General features: G+C 35.1%; 1 protein-coding gene across 1 annotated transcript in view; it reads right to left on the bottom strand.

Annotated features, from left to right (window-relative positions):
* The window catches only part of ADGRB3 (adhesion G protein-coupled receptor B3), a 902,542-nt gene that overhangs the window by 445,658 nt on the left and 433,562 nt on the right, over nt 1-23,322 (bottom strand). The window contains exons 10-11 of the mRNA XM_027852945.1: nt 14,724-14,792; nt 9,547-9,655 (exon numbers count right to left, since the gene is read on the bottom strand). Coding sequence (XP_027708746.1) covers nt 9,547-9,655; nt 14,724-14,792 — 178 coding nt within the window. The remainder of the gene's footprint in view (nt 1-9,546; nt 9,656-14,723; nt 14,793-23,322) is intronic.

The raw sequence follows: 23,322 nt of genomic DNA, 5'->3' as shown, positions 1-23,322 counted from the left end.
CTTGGACTCAGTTCTTGTTTCTGAGGTCAGTTTTCTATTCACTACTCCCTGCTATCTCTCATAATGATTTTCTCAGAAGGAACATTATGAAATATTGAATGTTATACATCTGTCTTTATTCATCTCTTTTCTGATGGTTATAACTAAGCTGTTCTTTTGAATCTATACATTATGTGGCTGTGCATATGTACATGTAAAATTTACTTACCCACCCCAGGTTCACAACTCCAGTCTTACAATATTTCTGTGTTTTTTTGTATTTAGAGGTTTTCCAGATCTTGGATGCACATAAATGTCCAATCTTTTTTCTCATGTGCATTTCTGAACATTGTATTCTACCTTTTCAGTCTAAAACAGTTAGACCACAATATTTTATAGACCACTTTTCTTTTATACTTTATTTTATAATTTCATATCCTATGTCCTATAATATTAAGCAAATCATTTCACATCCCCCATCACACTCTATATAATATTTCCAGATGATGATTACGATTCTTTACTTTCCCCTATTCTGTAGTATATCTGCACATTATTCAGTCAAAATAAATAAGATGCCTAAGGCTAATGAGATGATTTTATTTTTTTTTGCTAGAAATTAGAAAAGTTAAAAAAAATCTTCAGCTTCATGTATATTTAGACTGTCTAAATCTAAATATAATTAAACAGCAAAGGATTTTCTTTGTCATCTTGTTCTTTCCTTTGTACAATGGATAGGTTTAAAGTCTAGCTTAAAATAATCTAAGCATGTTGTTCTTTCTCACCTGACAAAGAATTTTTTTTTTTATCTCACATTAACCAGGGAGACTAATACACTGAGGGATTTGTCACTGAGATCTGTCTCCCACAGCCAAACTTTTAAAATCAGTTTTTACAGGAAGATACAGAATATTCTATTTAATTTTAGTAATTTATCAAATGTGATGATATACTAGTTGATATTTACATCATAGTTTATAATTCACATAGAATTTTACAGATGACATCTCTTTTGGACATCATAACTCAGATGATGCAAGTATAAGTATAAGAATGCGCATCTTATAGCTAGAGAAATTGAACCTCAGAAATTAAGTGAGTTGCTCAAGGTCACATAGCTAATAAGTGGCAGTCATGACTCAAACCCAGTTTTGATTCCAAATTTATTGCTATTTTCACTATACAACTTATCCAATACTAACTGTTTTGGGAGGACACTGGGGATGGTATTATGATTGAAGAGGTATCATGGAGAAGAGGGGTTCAGTTTGGAAGAATTATGACAAATGATAAAAGTTATAGAGGGAATACACTTTGCACATTGCAACTTTCCTTATCACAATTTTGATATATCACTGGTAGGCATGAGAAATTATTATAAATGAGAAAACAATTCCTAACAAATAAACTGTTCAAATGTGGGATGGGTTGCCTATCACTGAAAATTGTCATGTAGAAGTTGGATGACCGAAGGTTACAGATGCTTTTTCATATATGGGTTGGACTATCATAGAATCACAGAATTTGAGACATAGAAGGTATGTCGATGGTCATCAGGTTTAATTTACACGGGAAAAGAATCTCTATTATAACATATCCAACAAGTCATCCAGCCACTGTCTGAAGACTTCTGAGGAAATGAAGCCTATCACCTCCCAAATTCCCCCATTTCACTTTTGAATAGTTTTATTTGTTAGAAAGGATACATTTTGTTTTGTTTTTTTTTGTGTGTGTGTGTGTGTGTGTGTGTGGTTTTTAACTCTCCCCTTCACCATCATAAAGCCCAACCTGGTGTCTTTGCAACTTCTATCTCTTGCTTCCCTATATAACCAAACAGATCATGTCTAGCTTATCAATGTTCTTAAAATATTGCTTCCTTTGATCTTCTGAAGGTTAGGAATCCATATTCATTAATGTGCTAGAATTGTGTTCAAATGAAGGATAAATACGCATTTAAAAGTTCTCCTCAGGGTAAAGAACATAGGTTTATTTATTTCTTTATATCTTTTGTAACTACTCAAGTTCTCTTTTTCTTATTTCCTTCCATACTCTTCAACATGTTTTGGATATTTTAGAATGTAGATAAGTGACCTTCATACAAGTTAAGTGAATTTTTACTTAAAATTAATATTCTTTAACAGATTCTTAAGTTGTCCAATCAAAGAGAAAATTATATTTTGGGGCAGCTAGATGGTGCAGTGGATAGAACACCGGCCCTGAAGTCAGGAGTACCTGAGTTCAAATCTGGCCTCAGACAAATACTTGACACTTACTAGCTGTGTGACCCTGGGCAAGTCACTTAACCTCAATTGCCTAAAAAGAAAAAAATTTATATTTTCTCAATATACACCCTGTTATGTATCAGGAAAGAGGTATTATCATGTAATAGCCATTTATTATTCCCAGCTAGATGCCAAGGATATGAAAACAAAGGTGAGACCCTCCCTTCCTTCAAGGAACTTACATTGTATTGGATTTTTCAATCAGAAAAACTGCATTTTATCTGTACAGATTGTAGACTATTTACATTGAAACTCAAATATCTTTTATATAACTCTTCTCTCTATCATTGTCCCCATAATAAAATCTACAGGTGAGTAATAGTTATCCCAACACATTTCTGAAATTACCTCAATCTTAAAAAGCAACAATTTTTATGGTTATTTAGGACACTAGTGGGCACTCAAATACTCTGATTATGATGACAATGGTGCCTATTTGAGGAAGATAACTCAACCTGGACTGGAGAGCTCTGAAAATTGGGAAGTAAAATATGATTTTCCCAATTCATTACAGCTGAACTCCACTTTTCCCCCATTACTCACCAGCCAACTTGGCCCCCTGCCTTGAGCAAATAGGCTCTAGACTAGTTATTTAATTTATGCTGAATGTACTGCACCTTCATCTAGTCAAATGACTGCAGGGATTTCAAATGACCATTCCAGTAACAGTGGGATTCAGTTACTATGATGAATGTAAGCATATCATCAAAAAACATATTCCCCCAAATATATTTCAGTAACATAACTAAAAATGAGGCCAACTTTACATTGCAGAAACTATAAGTGATACACATTGAGACTCAGTAATGAGTATAATGTGGATATTATAGATAAATAATGTCCATGAAAAATGAAAATAGTGCTTACTTATTGATTCTCCCATGCATAATTTTTAATTTGTATACTTTTTAAAAAAGTATCAATTATGCATAAGGCTTATACTTTAAAGCTAAGGAGGAGAATATTTTTCTCTCAAGTACCACAGATCCATGGGGATAGGGTGGGGAAAACAAATTGAGGGCCAACATATGTAAAAAGAAAACCAATTAATTTGAGGAGGGATAGTTATTGTTTTTTTTCCTTATTTCTTTGTTTTTGAATAATTAAATTAATGAAGTTTAGTTTAGTTCCTTTTTTTATTGAAGAGTTATAAACGTATCATAAGACATAATATGAATATGCTTAATAATACAGAGTTAGCACAAAATCTAAGAAGTTTATTTCCAGTCACATTTGCACATGAAAGATCTGACCTTGGAACCAAGAATTTGAGGTGGAAGTTTTAGTATTTTTTGTTCCTTGGCTTTTCACCATCTAGTCATTTGCATTGTCAATCTCAGAGTTTCTTGGAACTGAGGAAAGCCATGTAGCTTCAGAAGCATACAGCTTTTTTCAGTTTATTGGACTATACCTTTCAAAATGGTTTGAAGGAAAATAGAGATTGATAATCAAGAATTGAATGTTATTTAAGGGAGTTTTTTAATCCCAAGTCAAATAGGGGCTAGACATGCTGATCCTATTAGCAAATTGAAGTATGTTCAAAGATAGACTAAATGGGCAAAGATACTAATTATCTGACTGTCTGGTCAGTACTTCAAAAGAACTTAGTCACTAGGGTTAAGACTCTGGGAGATGAAAGACCTCTTGTCTCTTGGAGAAAGTTATACATGGACGAAGACCCTCCTTTTCCCCTTTCCCCTCCACTTCAACGATGAGGGGTGTGAGGGCTTTTTTCCTTACTTAGAGAAATGAACCTCCATCTCTAGGATACAAGGGGAAAACACTCAATCCAACAACTATATTAAAAATGTGTGGTAGAACCAACTGCTGTTATGGACAAGAGTTAATAACAAAAACAGAACAGCTAAATAGAAAGCAGCAGGGACATAATCTCAGCAGGAAGCAATGAGAGCTGGTACTGTGTCTTAAAGGGATATACCAAGCAAAGCAGCACAATGACATCATCAGAAGACATAGATGGCCCTTTACTACAAGAGGCATAAGTTGCCACGTGTGTTCCATACATGTGCACCCTTCCATGCATGGGCCATGGCCATACATGTTCCATATGGGTGGCCTCCTCATACTTAAGTTCTAGGTATGTCAACTCTTCCCATAGGTAGTGCATACATTCATGAGAAAGTGTGCCCTAATGTTATGGGGGAAGAAGACTATTGCTGTTTTTCAAACAATTTAATTGTCTTTGTTTCAAACTAATTCAGTCATCTGGCTGACTAGTAAAAGTAATCACACAGATGGTGGCTTATGAGCTATGATGTTGAGTGTATGTGGACCCATAGAAATCCTGGAAACTGAAATAGCTCTTTTATACTTGAGAGGCAATGTTCAATGTTCTATAGAAATATTTATTGATTTCTACTGAAGTTAAGGAAGAAGAAACAACTAGGAAAAAGACTCAACCTTTTTTCATATCATGAACTCCTTTGATGGTTTGCTGAAGCCTATAGACCCCTTCTCAGAATAATTTTCTCTAAAAAATAAAGATACAATTGAAGAAAATGCTGGATTTCAGATAAAGATCGATTAAAAAAAGATATAATTTTCCCCCATTTAAGTTCACAAACCCTTTGAAATACATCCACATATACCTTGGAATTCCTAATCTAGAGGGAAAGAGGAAAGCAGAAGTATTAAGAAAAGTTGAGAGATAGTCAAAAGGAAAAAATGAAACTAAGAGGAAAATAATAACATTGTTCACCCCTTAATCAATTTTATAGTCGAAGAAAGTCCAGGCTTCTACTGGCCTTGTCTTGGTCTAGATTTCTCTTCTTTAACCCAAAGTTAATCAAAATGCTTCTTTCTGGTTTCCTGTACCTCAAAACCTATCTATGCTTAAATCTCTGTCTCCATAGAAATTTCCAGGATCCATCTTTCCTCATTCCGTGTGACCTCATTTTCATCCATGTCGGCACCATCTAGTCAGTTATTATCAAATGATCTCAATAATGCTGCAGCTGACTTCTTTTCCTTGACTTGCCTTAAAAACCAGTCAGGTCCCTTGTAGGGCCTCACAAGATGCTCTTCAAGTTTTTTTTTTTTTTTTCTGGTATACTGATTAGCATTAGCTTACTAATTTTCTGCTTTGTACTTGACAATATCACACTTTACATATTGCCCTATGCTACTCAATTATGTGGGTTTTTTTGAGTTTTGAAAGATGCCTTTTCCTCTCTAAATGTGTGCTTTGTTTTTGCCAGTTAATACTGGGTTATTTCCCTTATCATGACTTTGGGCATTAGTATGTATTTTTAGGGGGAGGGGTATTTAATAAGGCATTTAAAAATAGTTTTTAACTTTTCAGTGCCTTTCTTTTTTATTTACCTTTTAGTTTTCACCTTGCAAGGGTCTGTTTCAGAGTTCCCTATCAATAAAATTGCTTAATTATATGATCAATTTCTTTGCTGTTTCTTTTTCTCAAAGAAACACTGGATTTGAGTGTTATGTGATCATATTACATAATGACTCACAAAGGGAGAAGAGAGGTTTTCTATGAATAAGAACTTTCTGTTATTGATTCACTGGGTACTTCTAGTTAAGCCACTTAAAGCTATGCTACAAATTTGCAATTTTAAGGCTTAACTGTACTTCACTGAATCCTAATAGACATTGAGTTTTAGAAAACTTAATGTGGATTCATGAAATTAATTTGAGGGACTAATATATGCCAGTGACAAGAACCACATGCAAATCCCCTATCCAATTTAGAGTTTATTACTAGATAGAGTGCTGGGTCTGGAGTCAGGAAGTCCTAAGCTCAAATCCAGCCTTAGATACTTACTAGCTCTGTGACTCTGGGAAAGTTAATTAACCCTGTTTGCCTCAGTTTCCTTATCTGTAAAATGAGTTAGAGAAGTAAATGGCAAATGACTGCAGTATCTTTGCCAAGAAAATCCCAAATGATGTCCCATAGAGTTGGACACAACTGAAAAGGACTGAACAACAATAACAAATAAAGATTAAAGACTATTCAAAAATTAAATGCATACAGACACAAGATTAATATATTAAAGCAATTGACCAAATGTGCTTAGAGAAGATCTGTGCATGGTTTAATGTAACTATAAAAGCATTGATGGATCAATTCATAAAGTATATGAAGGTGGGAGAAATGCCAAAGATACAGAAAATATCTTGGGCCTTATTAATATCAAAAAAGATGTTTAAGATCTCTATGTCTTTTTCTGAGTTATATAAAAATTTTATGAAAATAACATGCATGTCCTGAAGGAATCCTTGATCAAGTTGTTAGTAGGAAACAGGCAAGATTTTTTTTTAAAATCACACAACAGAATTCAATATTCCTTTATGATTATCTTTTGAATAAAACACTATCTTAAAGACTTTCTTCCAATAAAGTGACTTCCCATGCATATATACAAAATTTACAATATTCCGGAAAGCTTAATGGAGAAAACCTTATTTGATGACCTTCTGATATTTACTATCCTATAAGATATAAAATTGGTAGATATGTGTTTTGTGTTCAACACTCTCATGGAGGAGATCTAGCACAGAGATTAAGTTGGAAGGCAAGGAGAGGTCATTCAGATGTTGCTGTTCGGCATAACATAGCATTTCTTTTTTTTTAAATTTTTTTAAAATTTTTAACAAGTGTTTTTAAAACTTTGGGTTACAAATTTTCTCCCTTCCTGCCTCCCCACCCACCCTCATTGAAAAGGCAAGCATCTTGATATAGGTTATAGATGTGTAGTCATGCAAAACACTTCCATAGTAGTCCTGTCATGCATAATGTAGTATTTCTACCAATCTCTAGAACACTGATGAGTCTCCTGAATAAGGTTTATAACCACTCAGAAAAATTTGGCCTAACTAGCCACATAAGAAAAATCAAGAGGATGAAGAATGCCTATTGTCTAGTCTAGACTCTAGACTATAGCACAGAGATAGATATATAATCCACAGTGCTCATTCATTAAAATATACCTTGAAAAGATATTGCAAATGGAGAGTGAGTTGGTGGAGGAGATTAGTTTGGACTATGAACAATTTCAAAACTCCTGTATTGACCGTACATTTCTTGCTGAAATAAAAGCCAGACTTTTTAGTACCAATAAATAATCTACCAGGGTGATTGTAAGTCATAAACTGAGTATAATTCAGAAGGCAATGGAGAGGTAAACTACAATATGGAACAATTAAAGAACTATTAAAAAGAAAGAGAAAAAAGTAGGTCACCAAAAGAATTTAAGTTTAAAAAAACTGCATTGCTTAGATGGCCAGAATGAGGAATAACTGATAGCCCACTTTTCTACTTCACTGGTATCCTTCTTTAGAGAAAGTGAGGAAGGCTTTAGTATGTTGGGTAAATCCTTGATGAACTTCTATGGTGATAGAGATGAGAGGAATCCTGCATGGGCAGGTGCAGATGGGGCACAATGTTCATTCCTGAACAGAATATCCACCCTGATGAGATCATAGAACCATTTGAGTATCTAAGTAACAGAAGGCTATTGGAAGCTAAAAATTGGAAGATAAGTGACTGCTTTACTTCCCATTTCATTGAACTGAATTCAACATTTAATAAGTCACTGCTATGTACAAGGTACAGAGATAAATGACATTCACTCTCCTATGTTCTAGGAGTGGGAGTAATACACTACCATAAGTGATAGGAATGAGTGTATGTGGCTAATAGTTCTCAGATAGCAGGGAGTGTGATTGATGTATATTCTTATATAAATGAGCCAGGAAATACTTTAGAAATGTGTCTGGATAATGTTATCTAAGTATTTTAATTCAACATTTCCTTGGCTAATTGTTGACTATGAAGGAAAATGATTGCTTTTGAATCTTGGATTAGCCAACTGGTGCTAATGAATAATAATACTAGTACTACTACTTTTCCCACCTCCCTATTCACCACCAACTAAGAGCTTCTTTTGTCCATATAATAATCTACACTCATAGACATATATGCACATACATACATACATACACACATATGTAATTTTTGCATGTGGCTGAATAGAAAATGAGCTTTAGAGACTTGGCTTGAAACTGGTACACTTATAATTCTCAAGATATGACTACATATTTGTTTTAGTTTCTTCATTAACTATATAAAAACACAAACAAATTAGGAAAGTCCAGTAACTTAGGTTTTACAACTGGTAAATTATTCTATGCATAGTCACAGATGTGTCATAGAAGGAGGGTACAAGAAACATAAAAATGAAATTACTATACTCCTAACTCAGTATGTATAGCATTTAAGAAGATAATTTATTTGTCCTTGCTGGTTCTAACACTGGGAATAGAAAGCAAATTTTGGTTATTATAACTATCAGTTGACTCTTGATGTAATTATGGTGCTATAAAACTATCTGTGTTGCTATATGGTGTAACTAAACCCCACTGGAGAATATATAATGCTAAGAACAACTCACTATGAGAAAAAACATGTTCTGAATTTTATAGGTTCTTACACTGTACTACTCTTTAAATAAATGCATAACTAGTTTAGAGGGATCTGAGGGATCCACAGAGTCTTGGGAAGTGGGTCATGGAAACCTCCATGACTGCAGTAATATTGGAGACATTAAGTGAATACCTGAAAAGCTCTTTAATATATACAGAATCAGCACTTGAGGAAGATAACTGAAACCAAATAATTAGATTTTGTAGTCATATTGTAAGGAATAATATGAAGACTTACCAAATACATTGTGTAGATATACTGAAATTAAATCAGACAATCAATAGACAGGAATACCAGAATATATGTGCCATGCCTATGGATAATATAAACATGTGAACACACATATATATGCACCTCTTCAATTTTATATATATATATGTGTGTGTGTGTGTGTGTAAATATACATATGTGTGTTTTGCATGTGGCAATAGGAAGCATTTGTTAAAAACTAGGTATATATACATATATGTATATTATATATGCTATATATTATCTTTACATAATGCTTAAGAGATCTTATTTTTTCTCACCTTTAAAAAATAGGATTGTAGTAGATTAGATATTTGTAGATATGTATGTATACGTATGTCTACAATCTACACAAATACACATAATCAATATGTAATATGAGTTATACTCACTGCATATATATCAAGGATAAAGCACAGCTACAAACTAGCTGTGGCATATGTACTGAAATATTCTTGGGTATATAGACCTATGTAAATTGCACACATTAAGCATGACAATGTATAGAGTGCATACTTGCAATTTGTGATTTTCAGTAAAAGTATGAGTTTGACAAAATATATTCCTATTTCTTACCTACATTTCCAGTCATTAGATATGAATTCTGAAAGTCCATCATCCCCATTCCAACAATGTGTATAAAATCTTCAATCACCTGCATTAATTCTATGGAGCCTGGGTAGATCTACAGAAACAAGCAAAAATCATATGAAAAATAGCACTACCTCCTATAAATCTAGAATCCTTAAGGACAAATCTCCATTCTGTTTTAAGAAGGACATGGAATATGCAAAGAACTGTTTGGTATTAAAGAAGTTTGTGAACCAATGACTTCGAGCTATTAACAGAAAAGATGCCAGCATTATCACAGTAAGTGGAACTTTATAGCAGTGTGTAGCAATGATTAATCATCCATGACAAAAAAAAGCAACACATTTAAGGATTGTCAACTCGGAAGCAAACAAACAAAAATAGCTGTTGATGGATTTCTTGTTATTGCAATTGCTTAAACACAACGTTGGAGAAAAACAACTCTGAATCTTTAATTTTAGCTTTTAATTTTAGTAAGTCATGCTTGCTCACAGGTAGGGTGCAGAACAAAAGGAAAGGAGAGCATTCACTTCCAAAAATAAAGCAATTATAATATAGTAAGTTTGGAATTCATCTTTACCTTCCCAAATTTGTGTAACAAAATCCCCTTTATTCCCCTAAAAGTGGGCTGATGCAAACAAAAGTAGAGTCTTAGTAGAAAATAAAGTGGGGCAGCTACATGGTACAGTGAATAGAGTACTAGACTTGGAGTCAGGAAGACCTGAGTCAAAATCCAGCCTCAGACACTTAGCAGCATTGTGACCTTGGGAAAGTCATTTATCCTCTGTCTGCCTCAGTTTTCTCACCACTAAAATAGGGATATAGCTATATATAGGTGTATATAGGATATAGGTGGTTGTTGCCAAAATAAAATGAGATAAAATTTGTAAAGCACTTTGCAAACCTTAAAGAGATACGTACAATGCTAGTTATTTGTTTTTGCTATTACTATTATCATTATTGTTATTGCTAGCTTTTAGTACGCATGACTAATAAAATAGTCAAAATTTTATCCTTAAGGGTCATTACTTTGATCCGATGGCATCTAGATTGATAAGTTGTATGGAGAAAAAATGTTTGAAGTTAGATATTTTACATTGTTTATTCTTCACCAAGAGGCAGAATGGGGTAATGCATAGAGAACTGATTTCAGAGTTTAGGAAAACCTTGGTTTAAGCTCCAACTCTGACACATATTGGTTGTGTGACTCTTGGCAACTAACAACCTTTCAGTGTTCTAAGCAACTCTTTAAAACTGTATATTAAAGAAAAGGTGCTGACCTTCATCATTCGAAGAAATTCCTTCATCTAGGAATTCCCTATACCAATGAAATAACCAACTTTGCACCTATCCCTGTCCTTACTCTTTTTCATTACCAGCTTCTGACTCTCTCTAAAATAAGTGCTTTATTTCCAGATTGGAGTATATGGATTTGCAAAACCCTATAAAAGGTTATGAGAGATATTGATGAGTGGCAAAGAACACGGTACTGACACCAAGGAGCTGGGGTAGGAATGGAGCTTGGGCAGAGTAGACAGCAGGCACTCTATTTGTGTAGACTTAGAAGATGATTTTTTACTTAATCACATTAGCCTCAAAAGCCTCCACAAACTTTACTTCTGGAAAATAGCACCATGAAAATCACTTAATATTATTTACTGGCATAGCCAGTCCTTCCACAGATAAATGCATTTTCTGACTGACTTGAACATATGGCACATAAAGACACAAATGAATTAATTGGGGCACTGGCAAAGGGACTTATGATGCCAACAGTCCATAAAAGAACACTTTCTAGAGCATGATCTTTTTTCATAATAGTGTAGCATGTTTTCAGGTCAATAATAGAATTTTGGAGTCAAATGGATCCTTGGAGACCACCTAACCTCTAACCTCTTTATTTTCTGTATTAGAAAATGGAAGCTGAGAGGGAATAAGTGGCTTATTAAGATAAAACAACTAACTGGTAGCAGAATTGAGGCTAGAACTCAGTTCTTTTTATTCCCAGGCTTGAAAACAAGGCATTTTCCTTTCTCATCTTCAAAAAATTATTATTAATTCCTTGCAAATAATGCTAATTTCTATGTACACACATACCATTTTATATATATATGCATGGGAAGAAGTGGATAGGCGAGAGAGAGCTGGACTGTCAGCTCACTCTGCTTTGCATCTGCTGCTCTGTCTGGTTAAACTAGGACCAAGCTATCCCTCCCAGGATAAGCTCATCATTTCTGATATCACCAACATTAAATCAGATCTCATCACCACTAAAGCAAATCTCCTCTCCTCTCTGATTGGAGGACTAGAGGGCAGAGTACCGAACTCCCCTCAAACTCGCCCCAGTTGCAGAAAAGTTGTTTATTAGAAGGAAGAGTTTCCTCCCTAGAAATTCCATAAAACAATGTCATCATATGTAACATTTTATGTAGTAGAGTCTTCCAAATGCAGAAAGGGTTTTATTCTGCTGTGGTTTGAAGTATATCTTTATTTTTCTAAAGGCAGAGTATTAATATTGCATCAACCTAGAAAAATTTGGAAGTATGTCTTCTCACTAAGATCTCTAATTAGTCCTTTATACAAAAAATTCAGGGGGAGGGGGTTTATGAGTTTTCATATAAAATATTGTATCTTTTTTAGCATAGTTGCAAACATTTACTATTTAGCATCTCTATTTAAAAAAATAAATTAAACATTTTCTTCTGGAAAGCAATAAAGAAAGATTATTTATTAATCCAAATCAAAAGTAACCAGAGTATGGATTTAGGGATTTGAATTGACTACAGAAGTTCTGCCCCCATTTATCCATTTGTTCATGTTGAGAATCTCACAGTATATCACAGAATCAGATGAATTGCAGCTTTGTTTGTATTTGTTCTAAATATGCCCATAATTAATGGTCTCCAGTGCTCTAGAAGAAGGATGTGCCTAGCCTAAGCACCTGTATTCTGAAGGAAACCCAACCATTTACTTACAGTGAATGAGGTTTTCCAGTGAAAGCAAGCCAAACACAAGTGTGTAATTTAAACTACTAGAAAGAAATAGAGATTCAGTATCTCAATAAAAGAAATATTTATTGATGTAGTACAAGTTGTTACATATAATAAAAATACATGGAATTTGTATCTCCGAATGGTGGACCATCATTAGAGATCCTATCAAAGGGGAAGTAGTGGAAACCCATGTAACATGGATATTCAGCAACAGCAACTAAAAGTTGTATCATGGGGCACTGGAATATTAACTCTTTTGTTCTCCATAATAGAGGAGCATTATTTAACTCCTTAGGACAGAGGAGTTTGTATCTCCTAGTAATGTGTTAGGTGAGGGTTTCCATAGAACAAGGGCAGAGGGGAGCTATAAGATTACTTTTGAATATGACCTCTATTTGAATATGACCTAATAGGTCTTATAAAATTTTAAACAATTCATGAATAGCAGCAGGAATCAAAAATTGTTTAGTCTCTAATTATTCTGCTGGTCAAGTCTTGATTTCCTCATCTAGCAACCACTGCTTCCATGAAAAAAAAGTTTAGATTGAAAAATTAAATTGCAAGATTGTCAACCTTAATTTTTCATTAATGGTTTTAGAGGTTTAGATTAATGGTTTTAAAGGCTTCATTAATGACTTAGAAGAAGGATTCTTAGAGTTTAACTAAATTTTAATATTCTTTAGGATTAATTCACTTAAAAAATGAGCATCCTTTAAATTTCATTTCTTTCATGTATTTACTGGAAAATCATAATTTTCTATGAAAACAGAATTTTGAAAAGTACTTTTGAAAATAAATTAAAATAATTATACTTGGTTTAGAAGACAGAACACAAACTATTATATAGATATGAAGTCAACAGTAAAGATATATCCCATAAAAGGCTCACAAAATATTATTTTTAAGTTTGCATTATCAACTATGAATACTTAATAGTAGTAAGGAGGAATGAGTCCAGTTAAGTCATTTTTCTTTCTGGGATGTTTATTTTTAACATAACAATTCTTCCCTCTGTAGGTCCTCACCCATATTTTACATGATGAAGAAAATTTATTGATATTAAATTGTTACTGACTTTTGATGAAAATTCTACTGTAATGCTTTATGGAGGTGATCCTGATTCTGGTTTCTGAAAGGCTTGTAATCAATGGAGTGTATTCTCTGATAAACTTCAAGTACATGACTAGCCATCAAGTGAATATTTTCATTGACGGTCCAGTCTAGTGAAGTTCAGTGAGGGCTATCATCAGAAGGCTGCCCATGAGGGGGTGAATTTTGAGCCATAACAGTGCATGAGTTACCTACTAAAGGTGTGTAGGAGTTGAAGTTGGTAGTGCCCACCCCTACAAAATTGATGTTAATGGTTTTTAAAAGGAAATTGTTGTTGATAATTAGGCACATGGGAGTCAGGGGAAAGAGACACATTTAGCAGAGACATATGAGGCCACTACTAAACTACTAAAAGTCAGGAGAAAGGGCAAGAAAATTCAAAACAAATGTTCATGTTTGGGCTATCCTTCACCTTTACAAATCTTAGCTAAGTGTAAAGCTTTGAACCTGTATAGGTGATCTTCATTAGGTTATAATTCAGTTGTAAATACCAAATACAAGTGGTCAAAGTCAAAGTATTCTGCCAGTGTATTCCTGTTTGATTTTAAAGTAATCAGCTTTTCTTTCTGTAAACATGAGAAAAGTGATTATGCAGCACAAAGTTGTTAAGAATTCATTCCTAAGAGAAATAAATTACTGAAATTAGGAAAATCCTTTCAGGATTCTAGAGTAGTATTCAGTCCAAAGTGTGACATCAAGTCATGTGCTGATCATCATGTTGAAAATCTGCATGACTTCATAGGATCAAATCTGAAAGGTAGACTGGAGACATTTAGTCCAACTCATTGCTTTATGCATGGGGGAAACTGAAGCCCAGAGAGGTTGAGAAACTTGTCTAAGGCCATATAGCAGTGTAATTAGCCAAACCAGTATTTTGAACTTAAGGCCTCTTCTTCCCTATCCAGTATTCTTTCCACTGAAGCTTGGTGCTCCTTCTTCTCTTCCTTCTTTTGTTCCCCACCACTAATATCCCAACAGTTAGTTAAATATTTAATTTCAAGACTATTTTTCAGAACTTTAATTGGAAAATATTATTTAAAGCATCCCAATCCATCTTACCTGTTGTGCATCTTCCCATTTTTCCTTGTTTTCTTCATCTAGAAGGTTGCTAACTATTTGAAAGAAGTTCTGTAAATTAAAATGGATAAAACATTAACTATAAATGAAGCATTCTTTTCTTAAACAGTATTCATTTGAGTTGGTCCTACAATGAAGTTCTGTCTAATCAATATATAGTATATTAGGGGTGGGGAACCTGCAGCCTTGAGGCCACATGTAGTCTTCTAGGACCTTGGGTGTGGCTTTTTGATTGAGTCCAAGTTTTACAGAATTTGTTCTGAGAATGAATCTGAACTCAGGGCTTCCTAATTCCAGGTCCAACACTATCCATGGTGCCACCTAGCTGCTTAAATAAATTCACCTACTTTTTTTTTTTAATAAGAAAACCAAAGACACGTCATTTCCTTTGATGTTATCAAAATATTGCCTTTAATCAACCTTCACTGTGTACATTTCTTACCACTCCCATATTACAAAGATGGTTCCATTTGAATTTTAATTCTAAGGCCCCTTTCAGCTCTAACATTCTGTGATTCTTCATATGTCAACAATCAAAAGCTTTCTTTGTGCTTAAATACTTCATGGTATGGGGTAGAAGTTTTTACTGCTCAACATCCTTCTCCTCTCTGACGCCCTTTCATTGTTCCTCTCCCATTATTCCTGTAAAATTGCCTGACAAAGGGCTAGCTGGCCACAAAACAACCTGGGACCTATAATTCTTCCCTCTTTGGGAAGAAAGGAAAATAACCCAACCTTCTTGGCGGAGATTAGGGGTGGGAGAGGAGAAGTGGATTTTTTTGCTCATGGGGAAGGTAAGAGTTTGTAAACTCTCCAGGAGAGAAGGGTAAGGTAGTAGTCATCCCATGGCATCAGCACTATTGGGGCAGCAGCTAGCATCTAACACAGCTATAGTTACCATCTCTGGGACTGGGAGGAACTGGGAGATTCCTGTGACTTATAAAAGTCTGTTTTTAGCATAGGTGCCCTCCCCAATAGCTGGAGCTAACAGAAAAATAAGCCATTCCAAAGAGAAAGAAGGGATAGTCTCTATCCTGCTCCAGCTTTACTTCCTTTATTCCTGTATTAAATTTATTCTGTTAAAATTGCATTTGCCAGATTTAATAATATTTCTTGTAAACACTTGTTAACCCTGTCCTCAAGTTGCTTAGTGTCCCTTTGTGACACAGGGGTGAAATGGGAGATGAGAGAGAGAGAGAGAGAGAGAGAGAGAGATCTTCACTAGAGCAGGGCTGGGAGTGATGCTCCTCTTACTGACCACTCTATTTGTTACCTGTTTTTCTTCTTCCTATTACTCTCATTTCTCTCCTTCCTCTTATTGCCTCCTCTAGTTCCATCTGTTCCCCACTATCCTAGTCTTGGTCACTGAAGCAACATAGGAGCAATTAACAGGCACGTCAAAATTTTCTTTTTTTGCTTAGCTTAATGTTGCTAAGATATAATCCTGACATCATTTGGTGCTATCCTCACTTAATAGTATTTTGAGTATCTACCAATTTCCCCTTGATAATAAGACACATTTACTGTAATTATTGTTAATGTCCATGTGTTTCTATTCTATTTGGTGGAATAGGGCTTGTAAATTGGTTATGAGAGAGGAACTCTCACAGGTATAAATATAGAAATAAAATGCTTCACTTAGTGGTTGAATAGCCCAGCCTAGAAGCAACCTTCCTTTTTTATACATCACTGTAATGTCTGGTCAAGATTGAAAATATATCAGCATGCATTTAGAAGGGGTATTTCTAGGATGAAAGAAAGGAGGACAAAGAGAGCTATATAAGAATTTTAAGACTAAGAAATATGACTCCTCTTCTTTCAAGCCACATATATTTAGTTTTTATTTGGTAAGAGAATGGCTTATACTATTCTTGAGCCCCTTTCCTTCAAGCCCACCTTCTCTATCCAACTCTTCAACACCCCATATCTGGAGAGAATCACTGACTCTAATGGGTTTCATTCCTAGTATATACCAGGTCAGGCAGAGCTCCCTTGGGAAAATTATAAAATATATGTAATTGTATGGTGGGATAGACAAAAGCTTATAACCGAGTTAATCGATAGTCAAATCAATTATTCCTGTTTCTTGTCCATTTGGAATGAGATCAGAAATTTTGAAGGTGCTACAGAAAAGAAACAAAAAACATTTTATTAAGTATTTTTCATCCTCTTACCATCTCTAGTTTCCCAAAACAGACATTTTTCTACTCTTAATTAAGTTCACCTTGGTGTTTTTAGATGAAAAACAAAGATGCTTCATTTTCTCTATCCTTGTGGCTTGAAGCTGTTAAGTCTATATTTAATTGTTCTATTTATATTATTGTCATTTATTTTAATAGTTCTTAGGATATCACATGATTGAAACATTTTAAGTCATAACCTCTACAAAAGTTACCGAAATATTTTATGCCACGTTTTTAAAAGTTCAATCCTGTTTTAGAACTATTTTCAATTCCTTTAACCTTTGTTCTTCATTTTATTTCTTCTTTTCCTGCTAATAAAGTTACAAGTGTTTACTTCATTATGCTACACCTACTTCTATGGCCAGGCAATTATTTAATATTCAATATTCCTCAATTTATTATGACCAGGTAACTCACTTGGGAGCATTGTGTTAATAAGGCTAAAGATATAAGTCTGATCTTTGTAGAGGCCAGTTGGTTTCTCTCTGTTCCATAATTGCATTATTCAGTTACCAGGACACCACTAACCTCTGCCAGCTATTTTACAAATATGTGCTGTTAAACCAAGACAGCAAGAATCAGTTCCTGAAAATCTATCTCCATAAGTGGAGAAAAAAATCTAACTGTATGTCCTACTTACGTTGAGTTGGCAATATCATCTCAGTACATGAAGAATAGCACACACTCTAACTTCTGGATATCAGCCAACCAAACTAAGCATCAACAGATCATGGACATAGAATTGGAAGGGAACTCAAAGACCATCTAGCCCCTCAATGAGGCCTTAAAGTCTAAGTGACATGTCCAAGGTCAGCTAATTAACAATTATGTTTTCTAGATTTTTTTAAGACTACTTGGGGCAAAAGTACAAAACAGTAGCTATTAAATGACATGTAAAACTTAGCAACAATGGCCAGTAAGTAAACATAAATAAATCAAAAGTTATGTTACATCCTGTTATGAGGTCAGCAAGCTGGCACCTATTGAAATAAAAGCAGAGTGGGAATTACAAGAAGGATACCTCCACTCCCCTATAGAAAGCAGGCTGTTTCCATTCCCATATACACAGAATTTGAAATAGCCATCAGTAGCACACCAGCCAGCAGTGGCTCTGATAAGGACCACAAGTGTTATTTTTCTGGTCCCAGGAGCAATTTGCACCATAGGCCTCTCAGAGCCCAAACATTACTTCTTAGGGCACATCAAATACAAACTTATAAGGTGCTCCCTGTTGAATATCAGTATCACATAAGCATTTTCATGAATCTGACAGGAAAATTTCTATTTTAATTTTAAGTTCCTGGAGCAGCTAGGTGGCACAGTGGATAGAGCACTGGCCCTGAAATCAGGAGGACCTGAGTTCAAATCCAACCTCAGACCAAACACTTGACACTTACTAGCTGTGTGACCTGGGCAAGTCACTTAACCCCAATTGCCTTAAAAAAAGGAAAAAAAAAATTAAGTTACTTCAAGGCAGAGCCTGTCTTATTTATGTCTGCTTCTCCCACATTCACTTGGAACAAGGCCTAGCACATAAGAGGTACTCCATAAAAGTTTACTGAATTAATGTCATTTAATATTGCTATTTTGTAACATTTACATTGTTAGTCCTAACAATTATGCAATCCTCCCAATGTTTTGATTTTTTTTTAAAAATGTATCATCCGTATGGCTGAACAGCTTATTATAAATAGATCAATTTACTTTGCATGCGAGAAGATTTTTTTTAAAGGTCAGAACATTAAAAAAAAATCAGTATTTTGAGGGATAGAATCTCTTATTTTAGGACATGAGCCTAGGGTTTTGGAAAAGCACACATCAGATAATATTGTACCAGCACTGAGTTTTCTCTTAAACCTCCTGCTAATGATGATGTTACCTGATTCTCCTAAATGATTGTGAAAGAATTAAATCACTGTTGTTACCTCACATGATATATCTGACAACATGTCTTTTTCATCACCAGTTATCAAGTCCTTGCCTGGTTTGAGTAACTTATTGGTGTCCGATGTTTCTTTTAGTTCCTTCTACATAACCTTCTTAGGTTCTGGTGACCTGATTTCTGCTTAGAGTCAGATATCCTGATTGACTTGAAAGCTGAGTGCTTTGCTGCCCTCAGGCGCTAACCCTATCTCTTTTCTGTTTAGTTCATGTCTTTGTAATGCATTTCTTCCTTGGAGTTTATAAATCCCTCAGCAGAAGCTACACTTGTGGATTTTACTGCTTTTCTTGGAATGGCCCTGTAAACTTTTTAAGAGCAGAACTGTGTCTCTAAACTCTGTACCTCCCAGGTACCTCTTCACATAGCAGGCTTTGATAAATACTTCTTGAATGAAACAAAGAAACGAAATTAGATCCTAGATGAGAAAAGAAATTCACTCATAAGTGACAAAAGAGGAGTCAGCTACATTTCATAGGAAAACTACATTCATTCAATCCAAAGCATTTTATCTCAGAAGCTACAGTGGCATTGGAAACCCAAGAATACCTCAGAGTTGGTGGGTGACAATGAAAAGAAAGGACAGCGCTGGAGACATTATTGATGATCACTAATGCAGGGCCTGAAGAAACAGCTCTAATAGGAGAAAGTATAGAGGATCAGTTTCAGAATTTAACATTCCCTTCTCCGTTCCAATTGCTTCTTGACATTTGATCTTGCCTTGGCAAGGTGAGAAATAGGGGCTAGAGATAAAGGAGTAGATACTTAGGGATGAGATAAGAAGAAAATGAAATCCAAAGTGCTAAGAGAAAAGGGGAATACCTTGAGGCATCTTTTCCCTGGTAGTCATTGATGATGAAAGGATAGCAGTACAGAGACTGACACATAATAAGTGCTTAATAAATGTTGACTGATGAATTGAAAGGACATGTATCCCTCCAGTAGGTTCTTTGAGAGTAGGGAAAAAAATTTCACTTTGTCTGTATCATTTGGATCTAGCTATTGCTTTGTATATCGTTCCTAGTCTGGTTTTCCATATACTAGGGTTTAACAAATATGGGATTGGATATACTAATTTCTCTGGTATACATCAGTTAGTATACATGATTCTGGGATGGTCAGCATTTTTAGTTTGCACTACATACTATTCTAGGAAGTATGTTGTAGAGCTAGAAAACTGGAATTTGAGTTAGGAAGGTTAGCATAGTGCCTGGAATATAATAGGCACTTAATAAATGCTTATTGACTGACTGGGTTCAAATCCTGCCTCTGCCACATCATGGCTATGTGACTTTGGGCAAGACACTTATCACCTCAGTTGTTTTGGGCAACTTACTAAAAGAAAAAAAGGTGTATATTAGTAGAGGGTGTTTCTCCTAGGAGGCTCCTGATGAAATCTTAGGTCCAATTAAAAATAAATAAATAAAGATACCTTATAAGTTGCCATGAGGTTTTTTTTGGGGGGGGAGGGAGGGTTGGGGAGGTGTTGGTCATGTTTACTTTTTTTTCCTCATGAAGATGGTTTGCTACAAGCCAATAACTACACATTTTTTCATAGTCTTTTTTTTTTGTTTGTTTCCTCAGCAGAATTCAATCATATTGATTTGTAAAATAGGATTGGCTCCTTAAACATCTAGCACATTTAAACAAGCTATTTAACTCTCATTTCTTATTGCCATGTTTATAGTAAGGGCCAGATTTAAACACTGCATCAATAGTGATTTCATTTACTAAGGACAACCTCTACCACTATGTAATAAGAGGAAATCCTCCCTGGTTGGTAAGCAGGAAAATGAACAATCCATTAAATAATATTAAAAATAATTGAGTCATTGTCATGAGTAAATGTTATAGGACTACATATAAGCTGGTTCCCACTGAAATGGGAAACCCTGGTATTGATTGTAGTCAATTCTTCCATGTCAGTCTTTCTTATGATGGTCTCCTAGCATCTGCAGTAACGTTAATTGATCCTCCACTCCCATTTTACATCATCTCTTATCTAATTCTCTTGTTTATGATAAATTTCTTTAGGAAGATAGTATCTATTCTGTCTCATGTAGTACCTCTATCCTCTGCTACCTCTTCTTTGCCTTTGTTTAAGCCATCTACCATTACTGAAATGGACAGTCCTCCTTCCAGGACTAGTATCTATTGAAATCCCCTCATTCTTTCAAGGCCTAGTGTGATCTCTTTCATGAATCCTCCTCTGATATGTCTCCAGGGAAGTGCGGATCTTCCCTATTTAAATCTCTTTGGCCACTGGGTCTGAGCTTTCTTAAAAATTTAATTATTGTCAAACTGATATTATAGTTAGTATTTATATATGGTGCATCCTTCTGTTGACAAAGTTCCTCAAGAATAGGGGTTGTTTCTCATTTTATTGTTGTATCTCCTTGCACCTAACATGTTATCATATGTTTGATAAATAATTAAATTGAATTATAAGGTAACTTTGAGGAAAAAAATAGTATGCTGTATTATTTAATAACTAATATTACACTGTAACCCATCCTATTCTTCATTTTGTCAAACCCCATTTCCCAATCCAGCTCTAATGACATTCTTTCCCAGTCACAACTAAAGGCATGGCTGAATAATCTGATCACTCCTACCCAACTCCCTCATCTGTTTGCCAATTAGTCTAATGTAGGACCCTTTCTTCTGTTTACCCCATAAACAAAACCAGCTCAGGCTGAGACCCTCACCAGGGTACAGCTCTCTTGTTCTTGCTTTTCCTCATCAAAGTTAGGGGCGACTTGGTTTCCAAGGGGAAATCTAAGGGGTTGGGGTATACTGATTGGAGTAGTATTGATTTGATGACCAAAATTACTGGAAGAGTTAAGGGAGTGGTGGTGATCAGCCACACCTGAGAGCCAACCCACTTTCCTCCTCTAATCCTCAAATGATATTACTGTCAGGCCAATCTTACCTAGGGACATACCTAGATTTAAAAGACCCTGTTGTCTCTCACTAGGGGTGTTAGGTCATTGAGAGAGGCCATAGACCCAATTTATTGTTATTGTTAGCCTAATGAATTAATCATGCTCAGGTCCCTGATTTTGCTGAAGTGGCCAGTGATCCATTTTTATTGTTATAAGCATCATTATTAATAATTTTTATCTTGCCTGGAAAACTTGCCTCAGTTTACCTTTGTTACATTTTTACATGCCACACATATTAACCACTTTCTGTTTCCTTTCCCTTTTTCTGTACTCCCTCCCACCTATACCAGTGTATGGTAGCAGTTGCCTCAACAAATCATATGAAGTCCAGTTGATTTTTCAGTCCTAAGATCATTTGGGTTTCTGTATTAACTGATTAAAAGGAAAGTCTCAAGATGTCATATTACTTCTTGTCATCTAGCCATCTTGCCATCCATCTGTCCTTCCACTGATCCTTTCTTCCCATTTGACTAATACTCCAAACAGGGAATTCCAGACACCAAATATTTCTTCCCTAGGGAAGTTTGTCCAGTCAACTTTGGCATTTCACCATGGGCATGAACTATCCAGCCTGGAGGGTAAATGAGGGAAAAGTCACATAATCAACTATATCCTATTGGCTCAGATCATGCTTTACCTCCCATCCAGTTATTCACCAAGATGCCAGGACCTATTTACTGCAAACATCTTGATGTCTGCCCTGTTGCCTATACTTTGCCTTCTCTTCCCCTTCTATTTCTTGCTCATGCTTTGAGAACAATAATCAAATTAATCCTAATGTTGCAATGTAAAAAGGAATGACAATCTACTGCCATGTGATCCATTCCCAATCCCTCAGATTGCCTAGAACAAAATTCCCTTCTCTGACCATTGTTACCCAATATATTCTGTATCCTACAGTAGAATATAGACTTTTTGAGGGTAGATGTCATCTCATTTCTCTATTTGTATGCCTGATACCTAATATAGTACATAGTTCACAGAAGGCGCTTAATAAATACTTGTTGATTTATCAGTTATCCAGACAACATTCACCCCGGTATGCTCTGCACTACATACTAAAAGGGCTTAATAAATATTTGTTTGTTTTAATTGATTTGAACATGCACTCTTCATTCCTGTCAGGTTGCTTTGCTCTCTGCCTTCTTATTATACCATCCTTCCCTCCATTTGGCATTACTCAGACTATTCAATCAATAAATAGCCTGCTTTTTATTGAGTATCTTCTAAGTGCCTATCATTGCTTTCTTCCTTCACTTTACTCTGCTTATCCAACTCCTGTTCATCATTTAAAATCCACTTAGAGAGTCTCCTGCTTCAGCAAGATTCTCTTAATAATTTTTGTACCTACCAGGGATTCTCAGAGACTCAGAGGTGCTTCCAGTGTTTGGGAACCTTAGATATAATAAAAGGAACAACATTTACACTAATACTAAAATATAAGTGACTCATGAAACACTGAAAATATACTCCATTAAACTGAAGTCCTCCTTTGAGGATATATGGGGTTTATC

Source organism: Vombatus ursinus, unplaced genomic scaffold, assembly GCF_900497805.2.
Source record: "Vombatus ursinus unplaced genomic scaffold, bare-nosed wombat genome assembly UNPS02009835.1, whole genome shotgun sequence".
Taxonomy (NCBI): Eukaryota; Metazoa; Chordata; class Mammalia; order Diprotodontia; family Vombatidae; genus Vombatus; species Vombatus ursinus.
Note: the sequence above shows the minus strand (reverse complement) of the source record. Positions and strands in the feature narration are given on the sequence as shown.